The sequence below is a fragment of the Coregonus clupeaformis genome, unplaced genomic scaffold (assembly GCF_020615455.1).
Source record: "Coregonus clupeaformis isolate EN_2021a unplaced genomic scaffold, ASM2061545v1 scaf0970, whole genome shotgun sequence".
NCBI classification, from domain to species: Eukaryota; Metazoa; Chordata; class Actinopteri; order Salmoniformes; family Salmonidae; genus Coregonus; species Coregonus clupeaformis.
In genome coordinates this window covers 39362-62029 of record NW_025534424.1, presented here as the reverse complement: position 1 = coordinate 62029, position 22668 = coordinate 39362, and the positions used below count along the sequence as shown (strand labels likewise).

Below are 22668 nucleotides of genomic sequence, written 5' to 3'. Positions count from 1 at the left end.
TGCCTCTGTGTTAGGGGTGATGTCCACAAGCTCCAGGTGGGAAGAAGCAGGATCTGCCTCTGTGTTAGGGGTGGTTTCGACAACCTCCTGATAGGAAGAAGCCGGGTCTAATTCTTTGTTAGGGGTGATGTCAACAACCATACAGTGGGACGAAGCAGGGTCTGACTCTGTGTTAGGGGTTATTTCCACAATCTCCAGGTGGGAATATGCTTGGTCTGCCTCTGAGTTATGGGTGATGTCAACAACCATACGCTGGGAAGAAGCAGGGTCTGCCTCTGTGTTAGGGGTGATGTCCACAACCTTCATGTGGGAAGAAGCCAGGATGCCTCTTTGTTAGGGGTGATGTCCACAACCTCCAGGTGAGAAGAAGCCGGGTCTGCCTCTGTGTTAGGGGTGATGTCCTCAACCTCCAGGTGGGAAGATATCGGGTCTGCCTCTGTGCTACGGGTTTTGTCAACAACCTCTAGGTGGGAAGAAGCCGGGTCTGCCTCTATGTTAGGGTTGATGTCCACAACCTCCAGGTGAGAAGAAGCCGGGTGTGGCTCTGTGTTAGGGGTGATGTCCACAACCACTAGGTGCGAAGATGCCTGGTCTGACTCTGTGTTAAGGGTGATGTCCACAACCATCAGGTGGGAAGAATCCGGGTGTGCCTCTGTGTTAGGGTTGATGTCCAAAACCACTATGTGGGAAGAAGCCGGGTCTGCCTCTCTGCTACGGGTGATGTCAACAACCTCTAGGTGGGGAAAAGCTGGGTCAAGCTCTGTGTTAGGGGTGATTCCCTCAACCTCCAGGTGGGCAGAAGCCGGGTCTTTCTCTGTGTTAGGGGTGATGTCCACAACCTCCGGGTGGGAAGAAGCTGGGTCTGCCTCTGTGTTATGGGGGATTTCCACAACCTCCAGGTGGGAAGAAGCCTGGTCTGCATCTGTGTTAGGGGTGACAATTAACATCCTGATTGGCTCTACTACTACAAGGCACCAGGATATCATGACAAAAGGCATTTGTCAGAGTGCTCTCTATGAATGCTACTCACCTGCTTGGATGTCAGCTGGTAGTGCGGCGGAGACGGCCACCTCTAGGACAGGTGGAACTGGCAGGGTGTCTGCAGTAGGCTGGAAGTAGCTTTTCACCTCGTCCGCCACAAAGGCACAGACAGAGCTCATAAAAAAAGGGGTCTTGGGTCATCAACCGAGAAGGACTGGCTTATTCTCCCGAGGATTGACCTCACAGAGTCAAAAGCAGCAGCCCGGGAGAAAGGGGTGTGAGGAGAAGAGGCCTTCAACATGCTGGAGAGCTTCTCCCCTACGGCCACCACCATACTCACAGCCATCCCGCTTAGGAGGATGTGGTGATCTGAATGGCCTTCCTCTGGCTGAAGCCACAGGGCCAGGAGGATCCTGGGCACCAGCTCCACCACCACCTGGGATGGGCTGAGCAGGTTGCTACAGGGCTTATTGGACAGCTTGTCCAAAATGCTCCTCACAGCTCTCTCCACGATGCTGTGGACCTTAAGGTCGCTGAAATCAACAAAAAGCAGCAGAGAAAGCTAAACGATGTGCAATGTTCACACAGAGAACAGTGCCATAGTTTTTTTCTGCATAGCTCCAGATGTGTAGATGAATGGAGCAAGCCGTATGCGGAGCAGTACATTGAACTCACATGTCAGCGCCAGCTGGAGAGGTGGGGTGCATAGAGCGGCGGAGCTTGCAGACAGCCTCGTGCTCCATGTCAATCATTTTTAGGCAGGTGTTTACTTCCCAGGTCTGCCGTAGGAAACAGGAAGTCCCATTAGTGTAATTTCACAACAGATATATTCTGCTGTACTAACTAGTTGTTGAAAAGAAAAGAGCTCACTGACTGATAGTCTAGGTCTCTAACTCTCATTCTCTTACCAGCCGAGCGAGTTCGTTCCCCTCCTCCAGGGTTTCCTTCCACACCCTTCAAATAAAACACAAAGCATTTCAACTTTCCTGGCTTCCTATTTTTTGTTGTTTATTTTACCCACACCTCCTGGAGTGCTGCTGGTGACAGAGAATGGCAGTGAAGGTGAGAGCTGACGTGGTACTCACCTCTCCCCTAAGGGATTTTTTTGCCCTGAGACACCAGCCAGTCGCTCATGTGCTCCATGGTGACATGGGGCGAGACCTGGCCTCGACTCTGGAGCAGCAGATAGTGGACCATGAGCTTCTTCTGCAAGATGAGGTAAGGTGTGAGACCATGCCACTAAAGACCATATAATGTGCTTTCAGAAGGGCCTCTCGCAACATTTCACAACTGCTCATGTCTCACAATTTGCAAGTGATATTAAGAACTCTTATGACCATCTTCTCTAAACTGTCTTGAAATAAAACTCTTGTTTTGGGATTAAATCTATCTCTTTTTTTCTGTGGTTACTGTTTTTGTGGGATGAATCTTACCTGTTTATTGTAATATACTTCCTCCCAGCAGGCTTGCAGAGTCTGAAAATAAAGGCTGCTTCTACAGAATTCCTTTGAAGATAATTAAAATAAGTATGCTTTATTAGGTACATTATGCAAAGGCATTTACAGTATGCCAAAAGGAATATCTCCTAAGATTACCTTAGTGGGACCATAAGTGAACTCAGGAATGCTCCCAACCCTATCCATGGTCAGAGGGGGACAAAATGCAGCGCTATAAATATACGGGATGGTCTAGAGATAACAGGAATGACTTAAAGTCGCGAATGATCAATGCCTGTGGAGTCGTCCAATATGCTGCGCTGAGAATTGAGTTGTAGGCGATATTTGGTTATGTTTGGCGCAATATACATGTTTACATTCTTTTGCCGTGGAGAAATTGAGTTTCTAGAACCTGTTTTCTTCTATGTCTTTATTTCGTGAAAGATTAAGCTCTTTATTTTGTCATAATGTGTATATGAGGACGTTGGAGCCCGTTCCGATTCATGACGCGGTTATCCAGGTGCATGTTGCATTGACCTACTATTCCAACCTTGGCTTACAAGTTTAATTAAATTAGTATATATGCCTATACAAATCTATTGACCACATCCATTTAAATCAATGATTGTCAATTGAAAATGTGGTTGTTGTGTTATCCTGTTGTGCGTGTCAGGGGTCCTCTTAAGCACGTTATTCCAATATTTCCTAGCTCTGAATTGACGCAGGTTACACTTTTGCAAAACTACTCGGTTAAAAATAAAAGCATGAATGACAATAAAGGTATGACATGATTTATACGTGTGATGTTGTTCCCCTAGATTATGCACCAAATTGCACAAGGACAGTTCAAGTAGGCCAGGTTAAGAGGGGATGTTAATGAATTAATAATAATAATAATAATAATTCAATGTGGTTTCTTTATTTAATTACAGCTGCATAGCTAATGTTATTTTTTGGTGTACAAACATTTTTATCTATCTATATTGTAAATACACCTAATTGTAAAAGTTGTGTATATTTTGGTTTGGTCCATCGCGGGTTATCTGTATTTATGTTCCCTCTTATTGTTCTCTTTTGCCTGAACTTCAACTAGCAAGGTATGTTGTCCTTGGCGCCGTAATTTGTCAATATAAAACTATGGTAAAGTTACACAAAGTGCTGTTACGCAACTATAGGTTTTGTTACGGGAGTATTTGGGGCAGTGTTTGAGTGAGTTTCTATGTGCTCACGCAGGTGCCCGAGAGCTGTGGCTGCACCAAGGGCTAAGCTATTGTGTGTTGTCTCTTCGTGTGCAGGTATGTGTTTTATTTTGTCAGAATTATGTTGTATATCATTTTACTTTTTGTATAGTGTGTTGTTAGGCACTGAATGTGTGCATGCAGCACCTGTTCTCTTTTGCCTGACCTTAAACTAGCAAGGTGCCCGAGAGCTGTGGCTGCACCAAGAGCTAACATATTGTGTGTTGTCTCTTCGTATGCAGGTCGAATAAAAATGATCCAACCATCAGAATTCCAGTTGTGACAGTGTCCTAATTAAAAGTACACAACGCAGAACGAACCACGCTACAAACTGGTGCCGTGACCTGCCGACTGGTCAGCTCAAGCCGACCGCCGGAGCTGTGCATGTGGATGAGGTGCACGACCTGTGCATGTGAATTTGTTGATGGTTTACTGTTTTTGAATATATACTGTAAACAGTGAAAGTGAATGTAGCATATTCATTAGATACATGTATTCGTAGTTGTTTGTATGTTTTGGATGAATTTGTTTATTGCCATTTTTGGGGGGGGTATTTGAATGCACTAAATTACATTGTATTTTAGTGCTCTGTTGAGCCATGGAAGATTCTCAAGTCCATAAGATGTGTTATGCTGGGGATTTTAGTGTGGGTAGAGGGAGGGGTGTCCTTCCATTTACACCAATTGTACAGTCAGCTCCTGGGAGTAGAGCGTTTGCTAGTCCTGTTCAGAGATAGGAGAATCTTATCAGAGCGAGTTTACTGCAGCCTGGGGTTTCCAGTCTTTCTCCTGCCCGTCCCCCTCACCAACCCCAGCAGTTTCCCCTGCCTGAGCAGTGTGGGTCAACCTTTATTGATGCGTCCAAGCTGAATCTGGTTGTGAAGTCAGCTCCACCTCTTTTTAGGGGTGATGGCTCAGATAAGTACTCTGTCCTGGAGTGGGAGGAGTTAACGGGAGTCTACCGAGAGAAGAGGGGTTACACTGGGTCTGGGAATGTTGGGGAGGTGATGTCTAGGCTCATGGGGAGGGCACGGGATGTGACCAAAGTCTGGAAGCGTAACAACCTTGTTGTCACAGATGTTAAGGCGGTGTTCAGTGTTTTCAAGCAACACTTTGGGGATACTGTCTGCTCAGGTATGCCATTAGCTGATTTCTATTCAATCAAACCATATGCTAATGAGGGTCCAATAGATTTCTGGATTAGGCTTGACAAAGCTGTAGAGGCAGCCGAACAGTACCTTGTGAGTGAGGGCAGGACCTTACCCAATCAGTGCTCAGAGTTGGCAGTCATGTTTGTACGCAACTGTCCTGATAAAGAGTTGGCCAAAGTGTTCAAGAGCAAACCCATTCGTGACTGGACAGCCAGTGAGGTACAGGATCGGTTGGATGAACTGTTAAGGGAACGTAAAGCATGTAGAACACAACTTTCACAGCAGGTGGCTGCCGTTTTTGACTGCCCTCAGGAGGGAGTGGGTCCTGTGAAAAGACCTAATGTTTCATCTTTTTCTCAATGTGGCCGTGAACCAGACCAGGCACCATCTGTATCTGAGGGTGGGACATTAAAGAAAGTTTTGACTTTGTTAGAGAAGGCTCTGGTCAGCAATACTCAGCAATTCTCAGTCTGTGAGTGGCGCAGTAGTCTAAGGCACTGCATCGCAGTGCAAGCTGTGCCACTAGAGATCCTGGTTCTGGCCCAGCGTCGTCTAGGGTAGGGGAGGGAATGGCCGGCAGGGGATGTAGCTCAGTTTGTAGAGCATGGCGTTTGCAACGCCAGGGTTGTGGGTTCGATTCCCACGGGGGGTATGATAAAATAAAATAAAAAGTAATGTATGCACTAACTGTAAGTCGCTCTGGATAAGCGCGTCTGCTAAATGACTTAAACATGTTAAGGCCCCGTAAACAGTTCCACAAACGTGAGTGCGCTGTCTGTGGAAGCACTAATCACTGGACCAAAGCTCACTGTCAGATGCACCAGCTGTGCTTCAAGTGCTTTTCTCCGGGCCACATGAGCTTTGACTGTAGTGAGGCTGGGCAGCGACAGAACCCTGGATGTGGACAGACTGGCAGGTCTCAGGAAAACTAGAAAGCCTCCATTCTGAGGAGGGCAATGTGGGGCATTCTTATTTTTCCTCCACTGATGATGATATCCAATCTGTTTATTCTTACTTTTGTGAGTCAGTACCCAAGAACAACACAGTCATTTTTCAGAACACAATGAGAATTACTCAGAATGACAGTTTGTTTTACACCACCGTGCTAGTACAGGATAAAGTTGAGCTGAAGAGGATGTTAGATAGTGGGTCCATGGCTACTACTCTGCGTGCAGATATTGTACCTCGGTTGAGGGAGGCAGGAGTGGTAGAGGGGAACTTTCTAGCTCCTTCAGACATCATCCTGGTGGGTTGTGGTGGGAAGCAAACTAGCCCAGTGGGCATGTGTGACTTAAAAATGCAGCTTTATGGCTTCAGTTATGTAGTCTCAGTGCTTATTGTTGATGGGCAGGTTAATGAACTCATTGTGGGCAATAATGTGTTGAAGTCTCTGATTAGACAGTTCAAATCAAATGACAGCTATTGGCGGGTGGCGGGTACACCAGGTTCCTCTAGCCAGTGTGATGTCAAATCTGGAGAGATGAAGAGGAGACTCCATCCCAGATAAAGTGGGCACCATTAAGTTGAAGAGAGCAGTAACGCTCCAACCCATGAGTGAGCATCTGGTGTGGGGCTGCCTACCCCCAAAGACAAAACTCTCTGTGGGCAGTACTGTTGTTGTCGAGCCCAGCACGTCTCGTTTTGTGAATCGACACATACTAGTGGGGAGAGTAGTTACGCCTCTGTGGGGGGATGTGAATCCAACAACATCGCCAGTTACCCTGAGACGAAATGCTAAAGTGGCGGATGTGTATCCTTGCATTGCATTGGAGTATTTTAATGATGTCAAGCAGCAAGCAGCTCATCAGAATGTGGCAAAGGCTCAATGTGACAGATCACATGGCAGTCTGACAGCTAAGAGTTCAGTTGGTGGCAGTGTAGTTAATGGCAACAGTACACAGAGGAATCTTGGACTTCAAGGCCTGTCTGTTGAGGAGTGTCCAGTTTCACAGTTCTGGAAAGATAAACTTGTCAACTTAATTGGGAAGTATGACACAGTGTTCTCTAGACATAGCCTAGATTGTGGCGAGGCAAAGGAGTTCTGCCTTCGCATACGGCTGACTGATGACCGCCCATTTCGATTACCTTATCGTAGGCTGTCTCCAGCTCATTACCAAAAACTCAGGGAAACACTGGATGATATGGAGGAAAAGGAAATCGTCAGAAAATCCAGCAGCGAGTATGCCTCACCATTGGTGCTCGTATGGAAAAAGAATGGGGACTTGCGCCTATGTACTGACTTCAGGTGGTTAAATGCCCGCACAGTAAGGATGCTCATCCCCTGCCTCATCAGGCTGATGTACTGGCCGCCTGGGAGGTAATGCCTTCTTCAGCACAATGGATTTGACGTCAGGGTATTACAACGTGCCACTGCACGAAGAGGACAAGAAATACACTGCCTTTTCCTCCCCTTTAGGTCTGCACGAGTACAATCAGTTACCTCAGGGCCTCTGCAACAGGCCGGCTACTTTTATGAGAATGATGCTGACCATCTTTGGTGACCAAAACTTTCTAAGTCTCCTTTGTTACTTGAATGATTTGATGGTTTTTGCTAAGACGGAGGAAGAGAGTCTGCAGAGACTTGAGATGGTTTTTCAGCGGTTGCAGGAGCACAACCTTAAACTGTCTCCGTCTAAGTGCAAGTTTCTGAGGAGGTCTGTTAAGTTTTTGGGCCACATCATTTCTCAGGAGGGTGTAGCCACTGACCCTGCTAAAGTTCAAACCATTTTGAATGTGACTGAGAGTGAGATAATGGAAGCTGATGGTGTCATGCCATCTCCTAGCAAAATCGGTTATTTCCTTGGTATGGTAGTATACTATCAGCACTACATTGAGAATTGTTCCATGGTTGCTAGGCCATTGTTTCAGCTAACTACAGGTCAGAAGAAGCCTAGGAGAGGCAAGGGTAGGAAGAGACCTGGTCCCCCTCGCAGGCTCACTGCTGTAGACTGGACTGCCGAATGTCGACTCGCTTTTGAAGCTTTGAAATCAGCACTAGTTGACCAGGCACTGCTGGCTCATCCAGATTTTTCTCAGCCATTTCTACTTTCCGTGGATGCATCTACTAGTGGTTTGGGAGCTGTACTATCACAAGTGCAAGATGGGAAGGACATAGCCAGGCCGATAGCTTTTGCTAGTAAATCTCTTAATCATGCACAATCCAAGTATCCTGCTCACCGGCTGGAATTTCTAGCCATGAAATGGGCCATTCATGATAAATTCAGCCATTGGCTGTGAGGGCATAAGTTTACTGTGTGGACCGACAACAATCCACTCAAATATATTATTTCAAAGCCGAGACTTGATGCATGCGAGCAGAGATGGGTTGCAAAGCTGGCACCCTTTGAGTGGATCGGTGCTAGTTGTGCCAGTAGAGATTCTGGTTCGAATCCAGGCTCAGTCGTAGCCGGCCGTGACCGGGAGACCCAATGGGCGGCGCACAATTGGCCCAGCGTCGTCCAGGGTAGGGGAGGGAATAGCCGGCAGTGATGTAGCTCAGTTGGTAGAGCATGGCAATTGCAACGCCAGGGTTGTGGGTTCGATTCCCACGGGGGCCAGTGTGAAAAATAAAAATTATGTATGCACTCACTAACTGTAAGTCGCTCTGGATAAGAGCGTCTGCTAAATGACTAAAAATGTAGAAAAAAAAAGATATCCAGTACATACCAGGTCCAAAGAATGTTGTTGCTAATGCTTTGAGCAGAGAGCCATTTGTCCGCTCCACAGTTCTGCACCGACTGACAAGAATTCCATATGATGTCCTGCTGGAGGAAGCCAGAGGTCTGCGAGTGGATGATGTTCAAGACATGTTCCGCCTCTCCTGTGAACAGCCCGTGGCTGGCTGTGGAACGTCTATGGCTCCTGAGAATGAGTTGAGTAGAGCTGGAGACGATGTCAGTGGGTTGGTTTCCTGTGAAGAGGTGTCTGCTGTCCTCCATGCTCACCGCCGATGGGATGATGGTGCCACAGTGAGGGCCGTTTCACACGTGCAGCACCTTGAGAGGTTGACGTCCATGGGTCAGAGCCCTTTACCTGTCTTTACACAAAATGAGCTGTATGATAACCAGTCACTGGATCCTGTCATCAGCAGATTCATGTTCTTTGTAGATAGAGGCCGGCGGCCATCTAGGAGAGAGCGAGCCCTTGAAGCTAAGGAAACGGTTTATACTCTAAGACAGTGGGGAAAACTCACCACGCGGTTAGGGATTCTGTATCGTGTCTCAAAACACCCAGTGAGTAAGAAGAAAATATTCCAGTATAATAATAATAATAATAATAATTATTATTATAATAATATGCCATTTAGCAGACGCTTTTATCCAAAGCGACTTACAGTCATGAGTGCATACATTTTTTGTTGTTGTGTATGTCGTACCTGTGTCTTTGAGAGGCCTTGTGTTGAAGGGAGTTCATGATGATGCTGGTCACCAGGGCCAGCAGTGCACATTGTGGCTTACGAGACAGCGGTTTTACTGGGATTCTATGGAAAAGGATGTCAAGGAATACGTGGCCCACTGTAAGAGATGCGTGTTGAGTAAAGCACCCGAGCCTGAAGCAAGAACTCCACTTGTCTCCATTGTGACAACGGCACCTTTGGAACTTGTGTGTATTGATTTCTGGACTGCAAAAGATTCAAACAACAAGTCTATTGATGTGTTAGTAGTGACTGATCACTTTACTAAGCTGGCATGTGCGTATCCATGTCCAAACCAGTCTGCTAAGACTGTGGCTCGTGTTCTCTGGAATAATTTATTCTGCATTTATGGGTTCGCTGATTGTATCCATTCTGACAGGAGTGCTAACTTTGAAAGTTCACTTATTGCAGAATTACTTCAGTTATCTGGTGTTGGAAAGTCCCACACCACACCTTATCATCCCATGGGTAACGGTCAAGCAGAATGTCTGAATCGCACACTGGGTGGGATGATTAGAGCTCTGCCAGCTAGGTCCAAGGCTAAATGGCCTCAGATGTTGAACACATTGACATTCTCCTATAACTGCACTGTTCTCGAGACTACTGGGTTTCCGCCCTTCTTCTTGATGTTTGGACGCACCCCTAGGTTGCCAGTAGATGTTATGTTTGAAAGTGTGCTGTTGGATGGGGACATGGTAGATGTGGATAAGTATGTCCAGTCTTTGGGTGAGGATCTGAGAGAAGCCATGACATTGGCTCAGCAGCATGCAAGTAAGCAACAAAAGAGACAAGCCGAGGTCTACAACAGACAGTCGAAGGGTAATACGGTAGAGAAGGGAAACAGAGTTCTACTTGCTAACAAGGGAGAGAGGGGCAAGAAGAAACTGGCTGATCGCTGGGACAGTGCGGTGTACATAGTTGTTGCGAAGAACAGCTCACTGAACACATATTGTATACAGCACCCTACCACTGGACGCATCAAAACTGTGCATAGGAACCTGATTATGCCAGTCAACTTTCTGCCTTTGCCTTCTTGGGAGGAACCTGAGAGTCACGGATCTCTATCGAGTGGTGACATGATCTCTGTGCCATTGAATAGGCTAATCCAAACTATGTCTACACAGGAAATGAAACCGTTCTTGGTTTCTCAGTGACGGTAGGATATTGCCTACCTTTTCTTTTTTTTGTGTATGTGGTAATCTAAGTGGGTCTTAGAGTGATTTGTGGGTTTGTCTAATATTCTTGACAATTCATGTAACTTTGTGTGTAGTTCATCAGTATAAAATGTATTTGGCATTTTTTGTATAGGGTTGAATAAGGGATTAGCAACCTCTTATATTTCCTAATCCTTCACGGGATGGCTTTCCAGCTGATCGACCATTTGTGGGTCTAGAATTAAGGGACTACACTGGGTTACTCTGTTGCCCTGTGGGTGTGAAATGTTTTTTTTCTTTATTTGCTTTGTTACCTTCGAGGTAATGTGTTTTGTTTTGTGTTTATAATCTAGTGTAAAACAGTAGGGGTGAATGTAGTAGTGTGATGTTGTTCCCCTAGATTATGCACCAAGTTGCACACAAGGACAGTTCATTTTACATTTACATTTTAGTCATTTAGCAGACGCTCTTATCCAGAGCGACTTACAGGAGCAATTAGGGTTAAGTGCCTTGCTCAAGGGCACATTAACGTCATTTAGCAGACGCTCTTAGCCAGAGCGACTCACAAATTGGTGCGTTTACCCTATAGCCAGTGGGATAACCACTTTACAATTTGGGGGGGGTTAGAAGGATTACTTTATCCTATCCCAGGTATTCCTTAAAGAGGTGGGGTTTCAAATGTCTCCGGAAGGTGGTGAGTGACTCCGCTGTCCTGGCGTCGTGAGGGAGCTTGTTCCACCATTGGGGTGCCAGAGCAGCGAACAGTTTTGCCTGGGCTGAGCGGGAACTATGCTTCCGCAGAGGAAGGGGAGCCAGCAGGCCAGAGGTGGATGAACGCAATGCCCTCGTTTGGGTGTAGGGACTGATCAGAGCCTGAAGGTACAGAGGTGCCGTTCCCCTCACAGCTCCATAGGCAAGCACCATGGTCTTGTAGCGGATGCGAGCTTCAACTGGAAGCCAGTGGAGTGTGCGGAGGAGGGGGTGACGTGAGAGAACTTGGGAAGGTTGAACACCAGACGGGCTGCGGCATTCTGGATGAGTTGTAGGGGTTTAATGGCACAGGCAGGGAGGCCAGCCAACAGCGAGTTGCAATAGTCCAGACGGGAGATGACAAGTGCCTGGATTAGGACCTGTGCCGCTTCCTGTGTAAGGCAGGGTCGTACTCTCCGAATGTTGTAGAGCATGAACCTGCAGGATCGGGTCACCGCCTTGATGTTGGCGGAGAACGACAGGGTGTTGTCCAGGGTCACGCCTAGGCTCTTCGCACTCTGGGAGGAGGACACAGCGGAGTTGTCAACCGTGATGGCGAGATCATGGAACGGGCAGTCCTTCCCCGGGAGGAAGAGCAGCTCCGTCTTGCCAGGGTTCAGCTTGAGGTGGTGATCCGTCATCCATACTGATATGTCTGCCAGACATGCAGAGATGCGATTCGCCACCTGGTTATCAGAAGGGGGAAAGGAGAAGATTAGTTGTGTATCGTCAGCGTAGCAATGATATGAAAGGCCATGTGAGGATATGACAGAGCCAAGTGACTTGGTGTATAGGGAGAAAAGGAGAGGGCCTAGAACTGAGCCCTGGGGGACACCAGTGGTGAGAGCACGTGGTGCGGAGACAGCTTCTCGCCACGCCACTTGGTAGGAGCGACCGGTCAGGTAGGACGCAATCCAGGAGTGAGCCGCGCCAGAAATGCCCAGCTCGGAGAGGGTGGAGAGGAGGATCTGATGGTTCACAGTATCAAAGGCAGCAGACAGGTCTAGAAGGACAAGAGCAGAGGAGAGAGAGTTAGCTTTAGCAGTGCGGAGAGTCTCCGTGACACAGAGAAGAGCAGTCTCAGTTGAATGACCAGTCCTGAAACCTGATTGGTTTGGATCAAGAAGGTCATTCTGAGAGAGATAGCAAGAGAGTTGGCTAAAGACGGCACGCTCAATAGTTTTGGAAAGAAAAGAAAGAAGGGATACTGGTCTGTAGTTGTTGACATCAGTGGGGTCGAGTGTTGGTTTTTTGAGAAGGGGAGCAACTCTCGCTCTCTTGAAGACGGAAGGGACATGGCCAGCGGTCAAGGATGAGTTGATCAGCGAGGTGAGGTAGGGGGAGAAGGTCACCGGAGATGGTCTGGAGAAGGAGGAGGGGATGGGGTCAAGCGGGCAGGTTGTTGGGCGGCCTGCAGTCACAAGTCGCAGGATTTTATCTGGAGAGAGAGGGAGAAAGAAGTCAAAGCATAGGGTAGGGCAGTGTGAGCAGGACCAGCAGTGTCATTAGACTTAACAAACGAGGATCGGATGTCGTCAACCTTCTTTTCAAAGTGGTTGAGAAGTCATCCACAGAGAGAGAGGAGGGGGAGGATTCAGGAGGGAGGAAAATGTGGCAAAGAGCTTCCTAGGGTTAGAGGCAGATGCTTGGAATTTAGAGTGGTAGAAGGTGGCTTTAGCAGCAGAAACAGATGAAGAAAATGTAGAGAGGAGGGGAGTGAAAAGATGCCAGGTCGGCAGGGAGTTTAGTTTTCTTCCATTTCCGCTCCGCTGCCCGGAGCTCTGTTCTGTGAGCTCGCAATGAGTCATCAAGCCACGGAGCTGGAGGGGAGGACCGAGCTGGCCGGGAGGATAGGGGACCAGAGAGTCAAAGGATGCAGAAAGGGAGGAGAGGAGGGTTGAGGAGGCAGAATCAGGAGATTGGAGGGAGAAGGATTGAGCAGAGGGAAGAGATGATAGGATGGAAGAGGAGAGAGTAGTGGGAGAGAGAGAGCGAAGGTTGCGGCGGCGCATTACCATCTGTGTAGGGGCAGAGTGAGTAGTGTGGGAGGAGAGCGAGAGAGAAAAGGAAACAAAGTAGTGGTCGGAGACATGGAGGGGAGTTGCAGTGAGATTAGTAGAGGAGCAGCATCTAGTGAAGATGAGGTCAGCGTATTGCCTGCCTTGTGAGTAGGGGGACGGTGAGAGGGTGAGGTCAAAAGAGGAGAGGAGGAAAGAAGGAGGCAGAGAGAAATGAGTCAAATGTGGACATAGGGAGGTTGAAATCCCCCAAAACTGTGAGGGGTGAGCCATCCTCAGGGGAAGGAACTTATCAAGGCGTCGAGCTCATTAATGAACTCTCCAAGGGAACCTGGAGGGCGATAGATGACAAGGATATTAAGCTTAAATGGGCTAGTGACTGTGACAGCATGGAATTCAAATGAGGAGATAGACAGATGGGTTAGGGGAAAAATTGAGAATGTCCACTTGGGAGAAATGAGGATTCCTGTACCACCACCCCTCTGACCAGATGCTCTCGGGGTATGCGAGAACACATGGTCAGACGAGGAGAGAGCAGTAGGAGTAGCAGTGTTTTCAGTGGTGATCCATGTTTCCGTCAGCGCCAGGAAGTCGAGGGACTGGAGGTTGGCATAGGCTGGGATGAAGTCAGCTTTGTTGGCAGCAGAACGGCAGTTCCAGAGGCTGCCTGCGACCTGGAACTCCACGTGGGTGGAGCGTGCAGGGACCACCAGGTTAGAGAGGCAGCTCAAGTAGGCCAGGTCAAGAGGGGATGTTAATAAGTTAATAATAATAATAATAATAATTCAATGTGGTTTCTTTATTTAATTACAGCTGCATAGCTAATGTTATTTTTTGGTGTACAAATGTTTTTATATATCTATATTGTAAATACACCTAATTGTAAAAGTTGTGTATATTTTGGTTTGGTCCATCGCGGGTTATCTGTATTTATGTACCCTCTTATTGTTCTCTTTTGCCTGACCTTCAACTAGCAAGGTATGTTGTCCTTGGCGGCGTAATTTGTCAATATATAACTGTGGTAAAGTTACACAAAGTGCTGTTACGCAACTATAGGTTTTGTTACAATGTGGACAATATAAAGATTTATGTTAACAACTTTCACCGAACTCGCTAATTAGGGTACCTATTGTAACTCGGGAGTATTTGGGGCAGTGTTTGAGTGAGTTTCTATGTGCTCACGCAGGTGCCCGAGAGCTGTGGCTACACCAAGGGCTAACATATTGTGTGTTGTCTCTTCGTGTGCAGGTCGAATAAAAATTATCCAACCATCAGAATTCCAGTTGTGGCAGTGCCCTAATTAAAAGGACACAACGCAGAACGAACCACGTGGAACTTTTGTTGGGGGGGAAGTAGCCTTTATAAGTCTCCATGGCGGGTAAAGACCATCACTTCGTTGTCTTGTTGGGAATAGTAATAATTTGTGACAGTCCGCATTGTATTAGTCTAACAGTTGTTTTTCATTTTGTTTCTCACATTAAACAGACATTTGAGAAGGATTTGAGAAGCGAATTGCTTGCAGTTGTACCTATGACGCACAGACACACTAATGCTGTACAGTGTAGTTAGAAAAGTCAGTTTACATTATTTACAAATCGAAAAATGTAACATTTGAAATGAATGTGGCAGAACAGTTAAGCATAGAGTTCCTGTGGGAGTCGTCTCCTTCAGTCTTTTTGCCTCCTATGCCTTGTTTCCCATTAGATGTGATTTTCCCAATGCCAACTTCACCTGAGACAGCCGCTATCCAGTGTCATGTGTTGCTGAATTATAGATCTCGCTATCCCAATGTCGCTGCTGTCCATGGTGCTGAAATATCCATATCGGCTATTTGCATACATAAGACCATGCACACTTGACACCACACACACAAGTTAATTCTAATTTCTCACACACTTTTGAACATTGCACAACCTGCAGCAAGACACTGAAACAGCACTTAATTTCAAGTTAGTTTGTTTCTGAATAAAGATGCGAAGAATGAAATCAATGTGTGGAAGGAGATTAGACAATGTATAGGCATTCCCTATAGCTGTATTTGACTGGAGCATGATCAGATTGCTTTGTTTGAGCCAGAATGGAAATTTGGTCTGAGAAACTATGCCCATTATAGCATGACTATTTCAGACAGAATTAACTTAATATTGTCTGTAAAAATATAAATAAGGCAATGTTTATATGACCCCCTTTCAAACAGTCACTTATTTATCACTTTCTTGCAGATATACAGTGCATTCAGAAAGTATTCATACCCCTTAACTTATTCCACATGTTGTTTTCTTACAGCCTGAATTAACCCTCCCGTTGTCCTGTCCGGGTCAAAAAGACCCAGGCTACGTGTTAGAGTGAGTGGCTGTGTAACCCCTAGCGTTGCCCTGTCTTGTCCGGGGTCAGACAGACCCAGGCTACGTGTCAGTGCCTATGTGTTAGAGGGAGTGGCTGTATATCCCGTGCCGCTGTCCTGTCCTGTCCTGTCCTGTCCTGTCCTGTCCTTTCTTGTCCGAGGTCAAAACGACCCAGCCTACGTGTCAGTGCCTATGTGTTAGAGCGTGTGGCTGTATATCTCCTCCCGCTGTCCTGTCCGGGTCAAACAAAAATAAAAAATAAAAAATAATAAAAAGACCCAGGCTACGTGTCAGTGCCTATGTGTTAGAGCGAGTGGCTGTATGACCCCTAGCGTTGTCCTCTCGTGTCCTGGCTGGGGTGAAAACGACCCAGGCTACGTGTTAGAGTGTTAGAGCGAGTGTGTGCTGTGCTGTGAACGGGACCCTTGCAAATGAAATTAAATCAACTTTTTATTGGTCACATTGTAGGTACAGACATTACAGTGAAATTTTTAACTTGGTAAAAGAATCTGGTGATTTCCTTGTAATATTGTAGGTGTGTGTGTGTGTCACTAGTCGAGGACAATGCTGGAAACCCAAGATAACCATTTCCTCGACAAGTGAATATATGTCATCTGCTCTTCGGCTTGCTGACAATTGAACATCTCCGCACGTGTTTCATTCTGACAGTCTGTCAACTTGTAGACTTGCGGTACAACATTTTGGGTTTTCGTGAAATCACAAGGTATGCCTAGGCTCGAAACGGATCCCCATCATGGCGTGTTGTTTGGGGCCAACAGAAAAGCCTTGAAATATCCAGGCGACTTTCTTCATCAGAAGTGTCTGTTCCTCATCTGAGAGATCTGTCATGTGGACACCGCTACACACGGATGAGATGTCGCATGGCATTTGCCCGATATTTTGTCCGATAATATGTCAACAAATGGTCTCGGACGTGGCTGTGACGACGTCCATGTCCCACATGTCGTAGTACAAAGCACAAGTACAAGACTCGCTGTCGTCGAACCCGGTCAACGTTGCAGCACAGGGACACCATCCCACAGCTTGACGGTGTATCTTCTGCACATGGTGGTCCCGGTGTGTCACCATGATGTGTGACACTGCACCGTGGTAAAACCACAAGAGCAGAGCCTGTCCTACGACCCGAACGAGCCACAGCTCATACCTCAACAGACTATATTTGGGTTCGACAAATAGTCTCACCTCCAGTTTGTTGTTGGGCATGACCGAGAGGCTTTTCACCGTGTAGCCGAGAAGTATGGGTATGTTGTTCACTACTCGATTGAACGCAGAATAGATGTCGTTGAAGTTGATGGTGCTCAGATTCAGTCGAGTCGACCCTCCGACGATGCCCAGACCGATCACGGTGGCGACGACGGTGGTGGTGGTGGTGGTGGTGGTATTGTCGGTAGTAGTAGTTACGTGACTGGAGTCCGACGTGTGTATGTCAAACACTGCAGTGATGCAGCAAGAATCCCCCTTGACGTTTTCTGTGTTCTGGAAAGTCGACATAGCTTCGATCGATGTTGTTTGTCTGTGAGACACGAACCTGTTATATTGTGGATTCAATGACCACTCCCATAAAAATAATAAATTATATTATATTCATTTTTTTTGTTTTTTTTTGGGTTAATGTTAGAGCCTAGGTGTTAGCGCGAGTGGCTCGCTGTATATCTCCTCCCGCTGTCCTGTCCTGTCCTGTCCGGGTCAAAAGGACCCAGGCTACGTGTTAGAGCCTAGGTGTTAGAGCGAGTGGTGGCTGTATATCTCCTCCTGCTGTCCTGACCGGGTCAAAAAGACCCAGGCTACGTGTCAGTGCCTATGTGTTTGAGCTAGTGGCTGTATAACCCCTAGCGTTGTCCTGTCCTGTCCTGTCCGGGTCAAAGGACCCAGGCTACGTGTTAGAGCCTAGGTGTTAGAGCGAGTGGCTGTATATCCCCTCCCGCTGTCCTGACCGGGTCAAAAGACCCAGGCTACGTGTTAGAGCCTAGGTGTTAGAGCAACTCGCTCTATGTCTCCACCTGCTGTCCTGACCGGGTCAAAACGACCCAGGTTACATGTCAGAGTGTTAGAGCGAGTTGCTGTATAACCCCCTAGCGTTGTCCTGTCCTGTCCTGTCCTGTCCTGTCTGGGTCAAAACGACCCAGGCTACACGTTAGAGGCATAAGCTCTGAGCCAGAGGTACTAGGTAAGCCGTAAACAAACACCAACACCAACACCAACACCAATAACTACTACTACTACTACTACTACTACTACTACTACTACTACTACTACTACTACTACTACTACTACTACTACTACTACTACTACTACTACTACTACTACTACTACTACTACTACTACTACTACTACTACTACTACTACTACTACTACTACTACTACTACTACTACTACTACTACTACTACTACTAATATTGCCTCCGTGGCATGTCCGGACACGTGCCGAAGAGAGAGGTCTTGGGGACTTCCCCAGCCTGGGTGCCGAAGCTATTATGAGTGCTGTGCGATTCACGGCCAAACAGGTCCTAGAACAGATATTTTCCAATGACTCTGACTGCGATGAGGAAGCGGACGAGGAAGCGTCCGAAGAAGAAGACGGCGAGGAATACAACCCAGAGGACGAGGAGACCACAGAGGACGACGACGGCGGCGACTACGACGCCGCAGCCGCCCGGCGCCGCCCGATGGCGAGGACGATGTCCAAGTAGAAGAAGGTCAAGGCGTAGAAGACGAACGAGGCGATGACGACGGCGGCGGCACGCGACCAACAAGAAGAAGAAGAACAAGGGGAAGAACAAGGGGAAGGTGAAAGTGAGCGAGGAGAGCGAGGAGACCTCCGCCGCTTCCGCAGCCGCAGCAGCCGCCGCCGCCGCAGCATCAGCCCCAGAACACAACCACGATATCCCTCGAGTGGAAAGAGAGACATTCGTGTCGAAACGGCCAAATCAATGGTGCTCGGTGCCCTGTGACAACAATCGGGCGTCGGAGGGGCGCGGCAGCGGCAAATAGTAACAGGCCGGTTGCTGAGGTGCCGGAGGACATGAGGCCCGGGCCTACTAGGCAGGCCGTAGGCCAAGCCCGCGACATCCTCTCCACGTTCCGCTTGTTTTCACACCCGAGATAGAAGACATCATCCTGAGATGACCAATCTGGAGGGCGTTCGAAATACGGAGCCCGAGGCGGCGGCGGCGGCGGCGACGACCACCGCCGCCACTACGCCCGGCGGCGGCGACCACGAAGACCACGAAGACCCGCGACCGCGCGGCGGCGGCCGCTGGAAGCGATGGACTCCACAGACCTGCGAGCCTACGTAGGGCTGCTCATCCTAGCCGGCGTGTACAGGTCCCGAGGCGAAGCGGCCTCTAGTCTCTGGGACGCCGAGAGCGGAAGGACCATTTTCCGCGCAACCATGCCGCTCAAAGTCTTTCACGCTTACTCGAGACTCCTTCGCTCGGCGACCGCCAGACCAGAGCCGAGAGACGCGCAGCAGGCGGCGGTGACAAACTTGCGGCCGTGAGAGAGGTCTGGGACAAGTGGGTCGAGAGGCTGCCGCTCCTCTACAACCCCGGGCCCGACGTGACGGTGGACGAGCAACTGGTCCCTTTCAGAGGTGTGCCGGGGCCAACAACACCGTACAAGAGCACAACAACAACAACAACAACACTGAACACAACACTGAACACAACACTGAACACAACACAACACAACACGCTAAAGCTAATCTCTTGTCTTTCGTCTTTCCTCTCCTCCTCTCTCTCTCTCTCTCTCTCTCTCTCTCTCTCTCTCTCTCTCTCTCTCTCTCTCTCTCTCTCTCTCTCTCTCTCTCTCTCTCTCTCTCTCTCTCTCTCTCTCTCTCTCTCTCTCTCTCTCTCTCTCTCTCTCTCTCTCTCTCTCTCTCTCTCTCTCTCTCTCTCTCTCTCTCTCTCTCTCTCTCTCTCTCTCTCTCTCTCTCTCTCTCTCTCTCTCTCGCTCTCGCTCTCTCTCTCCTCCAGGCCGATGTCCTTTCCGCCAGTATATCCCAAGCAAGCCGGCCAAATACGGCATCAAGACATGGGTGGCCTGCGACTCCAAATCCAGCTATGCCTGGAAGATGCAGGTCTACACCGGCAAGGCCACATGCGGAGGCCCCGAGAAGAACCAGGGGATGAGGGTCGTGCTCGATTTGACGCAGGGACTCAGGGGTCACAACGTCACCTGCGACAATTTCTTCACCTCATACGAGCTCGCGCGCCAGCTCCTGACCAGGAACGTCACCGTGGTCGGCACAGTCAGAAAGAACAAGCCAGAGCTCCCGCAGGCGCTGCTCGCCTCAAAGGACAGGCTCCTCTTCTCCTCCAAGTTCGCCTTCACGTCCACCACCGCTCTAGTGTCCTACCTGGCAAAGAAAAACAAGAACGTCTTACTCCTGAGCACGCTGCACACCGAGGCTCACGTTAGCCGTCGCCAGGACAAGAAGCCGGCCATCGTCCTAGACTACAACAGCAACAAGGGAGGTGTGGACAACCTAGACAAGGTGATTGGAACCTACAGCTGCAGGAGGATGACCGCGCGCTGGCCCCTGGTCATCTTCCACAACATCCTTGACGTGTCCTCTTACAACGCTTTTGTCATATGGCGAGAGCTCAACCCCACTTGGATGCCTGGCAAGCGAAACAAGAGGAGGGTGTTCCTCGAGCAGCTGGGAAAGGCACTAGTGACTCCCGTTCATACAAAGAAGGGCCCGTCTCCCTCGCACGAAGCCTCTGCGGCGCTCGTCAAAGCTGTTCAGAGGGCTACGTATCGTGATCAGCCCCGGCGGGATCACGCCCCCGCAGCACCGGACCACGCAGCACCACCGGCCCAAGCACCCAACCCCGCACAACCCAGTAAGAGGAAGAGGTGTCAGGTCTGCCCCACAAAGAAGGACTGTAAAACACACACGGTGTGCACCAGGTGTAACAAATACATCTGCAAAGGCTGCTCGCACCCATACTGTCCCACATGTTCCAACTGGGCCTTTAGTGAGAGGGGGGACAGTTCGACCCGGAGGGCACGGCGTGTGTACAGAATACCAGGACAACGGGAGGGTTATCATCCATACTCAAACAGTACAGCGGTACAGTCCACGGAATGTGGTCCAATAGGGGGGTGTTTTTAAATCGCATACCCAAACTCACACAGTCCACAAGCCGGTGAAGCAGGTATAAGGTATTAATGACTTTACCAATGACAATAGCAAAGACCTCTAGAGTAGAATAGACTAATTGATGGCGGGGTGTCAGGATACTATGCTTGCTACTGGGGACCCATGTAGAGAGAAGCAGTTCAACCCTATCGGGGCTGCAGATGCGCAGGTTCTTTGCAACAGGCTGAAGGTGAATTGCTTCAAGGACCAGTCTGTACTGAGTACAGTCACTGGTGAGTTAGGGGGCTCCGTGCAAAAACATACCGATAAAAGGCGGCGGCAATTGTTTCTTCAGAGCGGTCAGTGAAGCGGTTTGTGGTACAGATGAGTTTCATAGAACCATTGAAATGTCGTCGTGGAGCAGCTACAAAGCAATGATGTGATATACACCAGCATGTTGAGAAGTGGCTACCGTTCAGTATCAGACTACATTACCAAATCACAAATGGCCTCTCTAGGTACTTGGGCTACGGAAGTGGAGATTCAAGCAGCTGCAGATTGTTTGGGTGTCAGCATATATACATACTACACCGGGAGGTGGCTTATACACCGTTGTAATGGTGTAAAGGTGTCTAACCAGGGGATCTATTTGGAGAATGTTGGTAACCACTTTGAGACAGTTGTTTGCGTCCAGAGGCATCAGATGCTGTCTTGCTATGGGTACTGCAAAGTAGATAGAAGTAGGACCAGTGTTACGCCACTAAGAGACGAGTGTTCAGCCTCAGTCTGGTCCGATTTTGAGAGTGCAAGGCTATCACCAAGCTCAAGTTACTACAATGATTGGACGTGTGAGGAACATCACGGAGACCCAATAGAGGACAATGGAAATGTATATGAAACTATAGGTGATAATGTTGACAACACCATGCTTCAGGAAGCTGAACCCCATGACCAGTACTTGTCAAACAACAGCCCTGTAGACGACCAAATGTTTTCACGGAGCAGATTCATGCGAGAACGGTTGTACGCAAAAAACATTCAACCCTTCCGATTCCGATAGAGTGCGATTCCGAGATCGATTGGGAAGGAAGCATGATGTATCCATTTGAATACGAAACTCTAGGTGATCAACTGGAGGACACCAGGCTTCAGGAAACAGAACCCGGTGACCAGTACGAGTCAAACAACAGCCCTGTGGACGACCAGCACCTATATGACTCAGATGCATGCGGGAACAGTTGTAGACAACACACATTCAGCCCTGCAGATTCCAACCGGTCCGATTCAGAGACCGATTGCCAAGCAACAATGGCAGGTGACTACAATGATTGGACGTATGAGCACCGAACACGACACTCTAAGTGATACCGTGGAAGACACCAGGAGTCAGGAGGAGGACACCCCCTCCCCAGTACGGGTCAAACACCAGACATGTGGACAGGGACAATGTTTACAAAGAAGCGGTTGACGACTACTTCGACGTTGACGATGACGATGTTGAAGATATGGTTCGAGCCGAGGAGGATGCTAAAAAACATCAGCAGATAGATCTCATGCTTAAGTGGTCGATATTGAACAGAACGTGGCACTCCTTTCTAGAATGGCTAGGTGAGCGCTGGTGGGGCTCAGTCTCTGCAGATCAGATTAGCTCCTTCATGGGCGGACCTAAGATTCGCTTTGGAGATATTGTTATTGCGGCACACTTTGGTGACATGCCCGGAGGAGTATGTTCGGTTCGGCGAAGACTCAGAACGAAGTACTGACATTTCATGTGGCCATCTGTGGAGGCAGTTACATATGTAAGGACTTGGTAGAGGGCGACTTCTCTACGCCAATTGACATATACGACATCTGGTCGATAAGCTGGTGAAGGGCGCATTCTCGTCAACATTGGACAATACCTCACAACCCAGACTACTTTTCCGTGACACATATAGCGGGACAAATGTGTTACATGATGAAGGTGCTGAAAGACTCATGGTGGGGAGCGTCATACGGCAACGAAGTATGGTCACCCCATTACCGTGAAGTAATAGAGCATCTACGAAAGAAAGGACCAATGTACGAGAACCCGG

The 22668-nt window shown here is 48.4% G+C and overlaps 1 protein-coding gene across 1 annotated transcript; it reads left to right on the top strand.

The window, feature by feature from the left end:
- The first annotated feature begins 18629 nt into the window (after positions 1–18629).
- On the top strand, positions 18630–22356 carry LOC123486044. Its single transcript, XM_045217222.1, has 4 exons — positions 18630–18799; positions 18912–19099; positions 19482–20374; positions 21970–22356. Exons 1-4 carry the CDS (start codon positions 18630–18632, stop codon positions 22354–22356), a joined length of 1638 nt encoding a protein of 545 aa, XP_045073157.1.
- Positions 22357–22668: the final 312 nt, after the last annotated feature.